Below are 10883 nucleotides of genomic sequence, written 5' to 3'. Positions count from 1 at the left end.
TGAATGACTAAAATACCCCATATCATTTCATATAACTCCAACGGTGCCACTGTATAAACCCTCCTTAGCCCCCACGGTCGCTGCTTTTCTCTTCTCTCTGTCTCTCTCACTCGTCTGAAACCACCACCAAAGCGACGCCGCTTCGGGTATCGTCTGAGAGACCATGTCGGCCTTATCAAGAGGCCTAATTTCTCGTCTCCGACTCATCGCATCCAATCCAACGAGAACGACTACTACAACAACCGCCACAGCGCCGTACCCATTCTTCTTCTTCCTGAGGAGATTCGGCACCGCCGATGCGTTGGTGGATGGGGCATCCGAAGAGAGCTTCCTCCAAGAGCAACAGAGTCGGGTTATGACCCGGAACTCCAAGCGGACCGGGGTGATTGCCGTCAAGTGTGGAATGTCCGCTCTCTGGGACAAATGGGGTGCTAGGGTTCCCATCACCGTCCTCTGGGTCGACGACAATATCGTCTCTCAGGTCAAGACCCTTGAAAAGGAAGGTATTACTGCTCTGCAGGTACTCTCTCAAACTTCCCAACTTCACCTTTTCTATTTCTAATTTGTCACAATCATTTCATTTTTAGCGTTAGTTTTGTTTATTTTTCTAAGTACGAGTTCAGTCTTCATTCATTTTGTAAAATGATTCGTTTTGGTCATTTGAGACTTCAAACAAACAACGAAAAGGCTTTCTTTGCTGTAATCTGTAAATGGTTCCATTATTTTCTCTAAGTTCTGCTTTATGTTTTCAGAAATATATGGTTGGCCAAAAGATCTTACATTTTATAATATTGATAAATGTTTTATATATTTTTTGGTCGGCTTTTCCTGGCAACCAAACAGAGAGTTGAGAGTTAAGCTTATTCCGTCAGATAATCTCTGTTTTTTTTTTGTATGTATATAATTATGTGATGGTGGTGTTCCTTTGCTGTGGTAGTTAGATTGGTTGCGGGCAGAAGAAGGAAAAACATTTGACGAAACCTGAAGTGGGTCATTTTAGAGCTCAAGGTGTTCCAATGAAAAGGAAATTGAGGGAATTTCCTGTGACCGAAGATGCACTTCTTCCTGTGGGTACGTCGATTGGTGTTCGTCATTTTGTGCCTGGTCAGTATGTTGATGTCACAGGAATCACAAGAGGGAAAGGTTTCCAGGTGAATTCATTTGGCTTTCAGCTCCCTCCCATCATCTACTTGTCATTTTTTAGTGTTGCTTATCCCTTTTCCTTTTGATACCTTCTTGTCATCTTCTTCCCCTTAAGTAAGGGTTTGGAGGATGAAATAGTGTCATCCCGTATGGGCACAAGAGTTACATTTCTAGTGAGAAAATGCTTATTCTTTGTGACACCACCAATTATATGCATGGTTTGTTTAGTTCTTTAAATGCGTAGTTGAGGATGAGAGATATTCATGAAGTTCAAAACCTTTATTGTCAGAGCTCTTTTTGATTTCCTGAGAAAAGTGTGAGTTTCGTTTGTGATGTCACTAATTATATCTATTATGTGTCTAGGGTGTGATGAAAAGGCATGGTTTTAAAGGAATGCCAGCATCGCATGGTGCGTCACTGTCACATCGAAGTCTTGGTTCTACAGGCCAGAGGGATGCTCCTGGAAAGGTATATACGACTTCCTTGAGCTTTTTGGATCTTCTAGCTTTTTTACGATACTAATGAAATTGATATTTGATAACTCCCAGTTGTAAATTGACTAGATTCTTTTATGCACGGATGGGAACATGTCAAGATCAAACCTCTTGAGTCTTTTTGGAATTAAAGTGTGGATTATTTTGGTTAACAAGAAAAAACATGAATAGAATGCGTGCGTGCAGAAAGCTCTAATTTATTTTATCATCCCACATCACCAATATAAATTTGATTGGTTGCTCCTCTGAAATTAGCTCTCCAACTTGGTTTCACTTCTCATATTCCCTTTTTTTCGCCACTGTTGTAAATGTTGGGATCACTTATAGAGTGTTCTATGTAGTTCAATGACTGAGCAAATAGACACTAGAAAGGATGAATATAGTCAATTTAATATAGACGTTGAAGGGTAGCTCTCATTCTTAAGAACAAATTCTGTTGCCATTCTGAAGCTGGTGGAACTTAAAACTTCCATGGCAAGGTGGATTTTCCCTCTGATGCTGTATACTGTGTGAAACTTAGGTCCAGGACCACATCTACAGGACCTGAGTAAGTTGTGATCTGGTTATTTTGCCCGGAACCTAGTTAATGTGATTAGTACTTTGTAGGTACTTGACTTGGCTTGCTTCGAACATATAGCAGTACCTTCTTTCTTTTTTCTTTTTCTTTCTTTTTTTTTTTAAAAAAAAAACAATCTTTAAGAGAGTGAGAGAGCGAGAGGTAGAGTCAAACAACGGAGCTTTGTCCTCTCTCTGTCCACATATAAGTCTTTTGTAAAATATATACTGATCCTGTGATTATGTTTCATTAAATATATTAGCAAATTTATTTTGCAACTGCCCTTGGATTGTAATTTTTCAAATCACATGTTTTCTGAACAGGTATTTAAAGGCAAAAAGATGCCTGGGCGCATGGGTGGGAAGCAGAGAACAGTTAAAAATGTATGGGTCTATAAAATTGAACCGGCAAGGAATCTAATGTGGGTGAGAGGCCAAGTATGTTTCTCTTACCCAGTTTATTTTTCAGCTTTAGTGCTTTAAATCTAGATGGGAAAGAAGACCTTCCCATTTGAAATGCATGCTGGCAGATGTGCCAATTAGCTTTACCTCAAATCGTACATCATCCTTCTAGAAGGACAAGGTGGAGGCTGAGCTCATGAGTTCAAGCTCCATTGGGTGGGTGTGTGACTTATCTGGGAAAAAAAAAGCCTGCACTCAGATGCTCTAACAATATTATTGGATGGATCTTACCTAACTAGTATTTTAGGAGACTAGTTAAAGACTCTCTTGATGTGAGCTTAATTATAATAAGTAGTGTTCTGAGCCATGAAAGAACAAACTGTGTCTCAATATTACTATCTTGGAGGATGCTTAGGATTGGATTTATGAATCTGTTGATACACATTTGCAGTCCTGCTATTCACAATTCACGCCATGTGGTTATGAATAGGGATCAACCCTTTTCTGGAGTCTTTTGGTTATATTGTTAATGATGGATTTCAATCAGATGGTGTAAAGTTATCTACTCCTTGCAGGTCCCTGGTGCCGAAGGGAACTTTGTATTCATAAAAGATGCTTTCTACAAAAAACCTGATATTTCACTGCTTCCATTTCCTACTTACTTTGCGCCAGAAGACGAGGACCCAGCAGCATTGGAACCACTAGTTGCTGATCTTGGGGAAGTAGACCCCTTTATGGTGGCAGATTAATCAAGAGCAGACTTAATAAATGTGAGAACTGCTTACTTGTTTAAATGAGTGCTGTCACTTTTTTGGTGATCCGGATTGCACGGTGGGTTTGTCTTCTAAGAAGCGTCTTGAGGAATTTGATCTTGAAGTTATGTTTGTTAGATTACAGGACTGCAGCTGCAAGGCATGTAATTTTATTCTTGAGTTCATTCAACCCCTGCTTTTGATGGTGGCTGACTATGCTCCTACGTTGGGACTCTTTCTTTCTTTTTCTTCTTTTTCTTTTTTAAAATAATAGCTGTAAACTTGGAATTTTGGCCTTTCAATTAGCATCACTCATAGATTTGAAGTATTGAGTTCTTGTTTATTCAATATCTCCAAATGGTTGTGCAATTTGTTCCCATCCGTGCTAGAGAGTCAAACAAATAAATTTAGAAAAATTTTCAAATTGATATGGCAAGGGTTTTTAAATTAAAAAAAATGTAATTCTCTCTTCCTTGTTTGCTACTCACGGTTTGTCACATTAATTTTTAAAAAAATTGGGTTCATTTATTTGGCTCCTTAACACTTCTCTTTAAACATTGGCTTTTCCTTTTTCTCTCTTTTGACCCAGTGATTGAGCATTTGGTGCTGGTCGTGCAATAAGCTTCCATCCATCGTGAACCTTATGAATAGGGCGTTCTGAGAGGTCAAACCAAATGTACATAATGAAGAAAAGGAATTGGATATGGAGAAAAATGAAAAATATGAATTAACTATTAATATGATGGGTAGAGAATAACTTATATCCGGATGAGGCGTAAAACATGGGTGTTTTACAGCCTCCAATAACATGGTGACACCTCAGATAAAACAAAACAATTGCACAAAAATACCCTAAACCAAATACACTGGATTTCAGATTTAACAAAACAGAGACATGTGAGAGAGAGACTGGCCAGGCCAGACCCACGGCTGGAATCCATGGACCATATTGAAGGATTTTCCCTTTGATTGTTTCGATTTGGGGATTTTGATTTAGGGTTTGAATTTATGTGGGTTTTGTTGATTGGGTTTTTCTCTTGAGTTGTTGATTCGTACTTTCAGTTACAGGCTGCCCACGTTCCGTTTGTTGAGGAAAGTGTGAAGGAGGCGGATAGAGCATTGGTCTCACACCTTCATAGGTTGTCCGAGTTCAAGCAATTCTATTAAGGATTGCTGTAGAAACTCTGATTTTGGTTCTGATTTGCCAATTGGGTCTTGCTTGGAAGCTCAGGTGCAAGAGAATCAGAGCAAGCTGCGCACACTTGGGATCAGAAAGACAAACGAGGTTTTGGCTTTGAGGAAGAAGAAAAAATCCTGTGTTTTCAATCCTATTTCATAAGATGATTTTAACTTACGTGTCAACCAGGTATTGGAGGCTGCAAAACTAGTCTTTAACGCCAAGACCGGACATGGGTATGTATTTAGTATTTACAAAGCAGGTGGAGAGGCGGACAGAATAGAAGAGTCAAAATTCACAATCCGATGAGAGAGAGTGGTCTCCAACCAACAAACATACAAAGAAAAGCCTAAACTCCGGGTGCTAGGGTTACCGTTGGGATCGCAGGAGCGCAGCAATGCAAGCGGGAGAAGCGTGCGGCGGATGCGGGTCGTCGGAGAAATGGGTGATCCACACCGTCCGGCAGCGAGGGAGCTACCGGCGGATATGCACGCACTGCGTTCTGAAGGGTCACCCCTCGCTCTTCTGCCCGGTCTGCTTTGTGGTGTTCGACAAGGAATCGTCCCCTCTGCCTGCCCCGTCGGACCGCCTCATCTGCCTCCACTGCTCCTCCATCGCCCACCGCTCCTGTGCCGTCTCGTCTCCCTCCTTCCTCTGCCCTCCCTGCTCCAACCCTAGCTTCTCTTTCTTCGATCCCTATCCCAAGCGGGCCATCGACCTAGACTTGGCCAAGGCGCTCTTGGCCGCTTCGCGGATCGCCGCCACGTCCATCCACAAGGCCGCCGCCGCCGCCAGGGTCGACGCCGAGCGCCGCGTGAAGGAGGCCGCCTTCGCCAGGAAGAAAGCCAGGGAGGCCTTGGACCGCATCGCTTTTCTTCTCGTCACCAAAGAATCTCCCAAGAAACCCCTTCACTTAACCCCAAATGGCGTTGAGGGAGGCAAGAACGCAACAAATGGCTTGCTTTCTCTTTCCACCGCGGACGCTCAACGGAGCGCTCATGCTAGTGAGGACTGAGAGAAGAACAAAAAGGTTGGGAATTGGGACTGAGTCTTTTCTCCGAGTTATTACCGTGTTTGTAAAATTCAGTTTGAATAGGACGCCCAGAAAGTCTTGTAGAGTAGAATTTGTAGAAATCATGGGTTTAGATTAGTTTCTTGTGTAGATTCACCGATGTTTCGTACTTGATCTTCCTCCTCTGTAACTTTTTTCTTGAATCGGAATTTCCTTTTGCCCTTCACTGCTGTCTACGTTTCTTCAAAGTTCCTTTTCTGCTACTTTCATGGTTTTTAACAACTTCTTTTGCACATTTCTTGTTTGTTTTAGATTCTAGTTGTTTCATTTCAGGGCCCCTTGTGTCCATTTTGCTGATTGAATTGTTGAATGAAACTTTCACTTTCTAACATTCATCGCACCTGCTGTGTTTTGATGACTATTTAGATTGGGTGAAGCACAACTGGCCTATGCTCCAGTTTACATACAATTTGCTTGACAGATAATTTTGGGTTGAATATTTTCTTTCCATTTTCACATACTTCTTTTGCATGGCACTGGGTTCTTTCTGTATTCAATAACTGCGTAGGTAAGTGCATTTTCTACTAACATGTAGAAATATGGATAAATCATTTCGTAATGACAAGAAATGAATGAATCGGGCGAGAGTTGAAGAACCTCATTTCTTTGTGAATCACCCTGTTGTTTGAATGAAATCTCCACTTCTTGATTCCATGATGACAGTCTTGAATCTCAGAGGATGAGGATAGAGTCTCTGCTCTGGAACAATTCTGCAGTTTTCAATGACCAAGCAGTCACCTCCCGTTGGCTTTCTAACGATAATCAAATGGTTCTGGATGAGCGCTGCAGTCACCAAATATGAAATCGACAGTGCCGGAGATGACGCAGTTGCGATAGAATGGTGATCGAAGCAAGGATAAGCACACACAAAATGCCATCTGTTTCAAATATTATCAAATGAAAGCAAATATAAGGAGTATTAAGCATATGGAAGTAAATTTTCAAAGCATTGAAACAGTTCCTTTTGTAAATCAGAGTCTGCGGAGGTGAAAACGAGGAACTAACTCACAGGAAGAGGCACTCTAGTAGGTGCAGATTCCATCTCAGTAATTTTCCCTTCCTGTGATGATCCTCTTTCAGGCTCCATCTCCATACATGAACAAATTAATCTTTTTTTTTAGAAACGAATGTGATGTACTCATTGCAGATCCCAGCCCCGACATACATAACGCGTAAAATGTTAACGGAGTGCCTAATTTGACAAGTGATAGTAGTATGAAATGTTCAGACGTCACTTTTTAAAGTTTAGAGACGTAAATAAAAATGTATACCATCTCCAATGGATCTCCGAAACGGTTCCGCTTGTCCATGCTTTGCCTATTTTTGAACTAAGCCACCAAAAAAGGTGCAATATTTCAGAATGCTTCCAGAAAGCAGAAGTCGTTTATGGCATGGATGAAAACGGCAGTCGTTTATGGCATGGACATCCAGCAAATACATCTTGCTAGTGATGCCAATAAATAATAATCATCAACTCGAGCGAACCCTCCAGCTTTGGGTTCCACCATACCCTGACGGCCTGACCCACAACCTCTGGTTGAAAGCTAATGCTGCTGACAACTATTGAAATGCTCGGCCCCTTAGCAAGAAAACCAAAAATCCCATCCTACCCATTAGGTTATCTTCCACCGAAAGTTATTGTAACCCATGAATTCCCCAAAGGAATTTCAAACACCAATCAATATTTCCTCCAGAAATCACCACAAAAATCGAATCCAAACAATAATTATTTGACAAAATCACCACAAAATTCGTCACTCTCACTCTCAGACCCATGAATGAAGCCTCTGCAATCGGCGGTGGAGTTGTGTGGGGACGGAGTGGAGTTCTTGAGAGAGCGAAACTGTTATCCTGTGTTTTCATGATTACTTGTTTTTGGTGTTCCAAGCTTACGTGGCTCACTGCAATTGGAGAGCACAAAATACATGTGTTGTGCCACAAAGCAGATGAGGACCTTAATCCTAAGGCAGTCCCGGGAAAAAAATGACGCTCCAGCTCCTTCAAGCCACTCCACACTCTCTAAGCTTGCCCAATTCGCACATTTTACATGGCTTCCAGTCATGCTCAAGCATGGCTGAGCCCAAGCAATATCACTTCCAGCTCATCCGGCTTGGCCTCTCAGCCGACAACGACTCCATGGGCCGAGTCATCAAGTTCTGTGAGATATCCGGAAATGGTGATATGGGTTATGCTCTCCAGGTCTTTGATACAATTCCCCACCCAGATGCATTCATTTACAACACCGTAATGAGAGGTTACTTACAATGCCAACGCCCTAGAAATTGCATTCTCTTGTACTTGCGGATGTTGCAAGACTTTGTTGTGCCCAATAGATATACCTTCCCTTCTGTTATAAGAGCTTGTAGCAACGATAATGCTATTGAAGAAGGGAAACAAGTTCATGCCCATGTTGTGAAATTCGGGTTTGAAGCAATGGGTTTTCTCATAACAATTTGATTTATATGTATGTGAATTTTCAGTCCTTGGACAAAGCAAGGAGGGTCTTTGATAAGATGCTTGTGCGGGATGTCGCATATGTCCAGAGCAATCATTTTCATGAGGCATTTGCTTTGTTTGATAGGATGCGTGGGGAAAAAGTCGTGTTGGATAAGTTTGTGGCGGCTAGTATGTTATCTGCTTGTACAGGGTTAGGAGCTTTAGAGCAAGGGAAGTGGATGCATGGGTATATCGAGAAGAGTGGGATTGAATTGGACTCAAAGCTAGCAACAACTATTATCGACATGTATTGTAAATGTGGTTGCTTGGAGAAGGCTTTTGAAGTCTTCAATGGGTTGCTCCATAAAGGGATATCGTCATGGAATTGCATGATTGGGGGTCTAGCAACGCATGGTAAAGGAGGGGCTTCCATTCAGCTCTTTAAGGAGATGAAGATGGAGATGGTAGCTCCTGATAACATAACTTTTGTAAATCTCCTCAATGCATGTGCTCATTCAGGGTTGGTGGAGGAGGGGCGCCATTACTTCCACCGCATGGTTGAAGTTCATGGCATTGAGCCCAGAATAGAACATTTTAGATGGCATGGTTGATCTGCTTGGAAGAGCTAGAATGCTGGAGGAAACAAGAAAGCTTATCGATGAGATGCCCATGAGCCCCTGATGCAGGCGTATTGGGTGCTCTCCTTGAAGCTTGTAAAATCCACGGAGACATTGAGTTGGGAGAGCAAATAAGGAGGAGAGTAATTGAACTAGAGCCTAACAACAGCGGGCGCTATGTGTTATTAGATAATTTATATGCCAAGGCTGGTAGATGGGAAGACGTGGCTAATGTGAGGAAACTAATGAATGACAGGGGAGTGAAGAAGGCGCCTGGTTTTTCTATGATTGAATTGGAGGGTGTCTTCAATGAATTCATTGCAGGTGGAAGGGCTCATCCCCAGGCTGCAGAGATTTATGCCAAAGTTGATGAGATGTTAGAACACATAAAATCTATTGGCTATGTACCTGACAGTGATGGAGTAGTGCATTATGATCTAGATGAGGAGGAAGAGGAGGAGCAAAAGGAAAACTCCTTGTTCTACCACAGTGAAAAACTAGCAATTGCCTTGGCCTGTTGAAAGTCAAACAAGGACAAACTCTTCGTATCTCAAAGAACCTGCGAGTCTGTAAAGATTGTCACCATGCAACTAAGCTCATCTCAAAGGCTTATGATTGTGAAATCATTGTCAAGGACAAAAATCGCTTCCACCATTTTAGAATGGGAGAGTGTTCTTGTAAAGTTTACTGGTAACGGGTGTCAATATGATCAATTAATTATATGTACCTGAACAGAAATCATGTTGGAATGTTTTTGTTCCATTTCTCATACCAAACATCACATGACATGGCACTTCCTTTCGGATCCAGCTCTCCGGATTAATGGTAATTTGGAAAGAAAATGTAAAAAAATCTTTATGGTTCGCATGCCCTAACAAGTGGGCGGACTGTTTGAGACCGGATCGGACAAATGGGTCATATGGCAAATGGGCCCATCAAAATTTTCTTACATTTGCTGTACAAATTGCTAACAATCCAAACGACAAAATTGTTGAAATATCCATCCCTTCCAAAAACAACATCTAGGGATGTTCAAACGGTTATAACCGGCGGTTATTGGCTATCATCGCTAACTACAACCGCCTTGGACGGTTAGCGGTTGTGGTTATAACCGGCTTTTAGTGGTTATTCAATCCAATAACCACTGGTTATAAACCTTTTTTTTTAAAAAAAAAAAAAAAAAAATGAGCTTTTGGACTTTTTAAGTGTTTTGGGCATTTAATTTGCCTATTTTTTAGGCTTATCTTAAGGGTTTAAGGCCAAAATGTTCTAAAAAAGATGGAAAAAAAAAAATTCTGTTTTTGGGTTTCATCTTATTCTCCCTCCAAAATGATGCCGTTTTGGATGTTTTATATATATATATAAAGACGGTTAGCGGTTATAACCGCCTTACTTTATCCCTAAAACCATTGAATAGAGATCTCCGGCTACCTCATGCGTCAGACATTTGACTTTTTTTTTTTAATTTTTTTAAAAAATTGAAGAAAATAAATATTAAAGGGGAATTCAAATTTGAGGTATTAGTACTAAATTTGAGGTATTAGCACTAAATTTAGGATAATAAAATCCCTTTTAGGTGATACCATCCCTAAAGGATTAACCTTCCACCCTTATGTTTTAGTTTTAAATCAAAAAATAAGTTTTGAGACATTAGAAACTAAATATTAACTCATAAAAATTTAATAAAAACAAAAAAAACAAAAAAAACAAAATTTCTTTTATTATTATTTTTTTAATATTTGTCCTACACTAAGCTGCCAAAATAGCAGGACTCAAAACCATTAACCGTAACTACCTAACTGCTTTTAATAATCGACTATCAAAACAGTTAGCAGTTAGCGGCGATTATAACCGACCCGCTTGAACACCCCTACCTGCATTTATCAGATTGGTACAACTTTGTGAAGGACTGGGTCATCGAGTCAATCCTTCTTTGTTGGGGTTCGGAGACCCACTGAGTCAACTTGGTGGGTTTCTCTATTCTGTATGATTTTTTCAGGGGTTCTTGGAAGAAATCTAAAATAAAAAGTCAGAGCCAAAGACCCACCCTCGCTTAAAGGAGCGTGGGAAACACGACCGTCAGAGACCTTCTACTTCAGTACTTCGCCACCTAAGGCGCGTAGATTTTGTTTTTCTAAATTCATTAATTTTAATAAAATAAAAATGTTAAATTTTGGTTCGAGTAAAAACCCTAAAACGCGGGCGGGTCGAGTTAGAACCTTTCTCACCCACTCG

General features: G+C 40.9%; 2 protein-coding genes and 1 pseudogene across 2 annotated transcripts; all 3 read left to right on the top strand.

Annotated features, from left to right (window-relative positions):
- Nucleotides 1-78: 78 nt before the first annotated feature.
- On the top strand, nt 79-3674 carry RPL3P (ribosomal protein L3 plastid). The gene is made up of 5 exons (XM_059599420.2): nt 79-520; nt 942-1151; nt 1507-1611; nt 2517-2630; nt 3170-3674. The coding sequence occupies exons 1-5, from the start codon at nt 164-166 to the stop codon at nt 3341-3343; spliced, it is 960 nt and encodes a 319-aa protein (XP_059455403.1). The 5' UTR covers nt 79-163; the 3' UTR covers nt 3344-3674.
- Nucleotides 3675-4263: 589 nt separating this feature from the next.
- Nucleotides 4264-5761, top strand: LOC132163513 (uncharacterized). The gene has a single exon (XM_059573827.2). The coding sequence runs from the start codon at nt 4921-4923 to the stop codon at nt 5536-5538; it is 618 nt and encodes a 205-aa protein (XP_059429810.2). The 5' UTR covers nt 4264-4920; the 3' UTR covers nt 5539-5761.
- A 1309-nt stretch (nt 5762-7070) lies between these two features.
- On the top strand, nt 7071-9374 carry LOC132167372 (pentatricopeptide repeat-containing protein At5g66520 pseudogene; annotated as a pseudogene).
- Nucleotides 9375-10883: the final 1509 nt, after the last annotated feature.

Source organism: Corylus avellana, chromosome 2 (assembly GCF_965113065.1).
Source record: "Corylus avellana chromosome 2, dhCorAvel1.hap1.2, whole genome shotgun sequence".
In the NCBI taxonomy this organism is placed as follows: Eukaryota; Viridiplantae; Streptophyta; class Magnoliopsida; order Fagales; family Betulaceae; genus Corylus; species Corylus avellana.
Note: the sequence above shows the minus strand (reverse complement) of the source record. Positions and strands in the feature narration are given on the sequence as shown.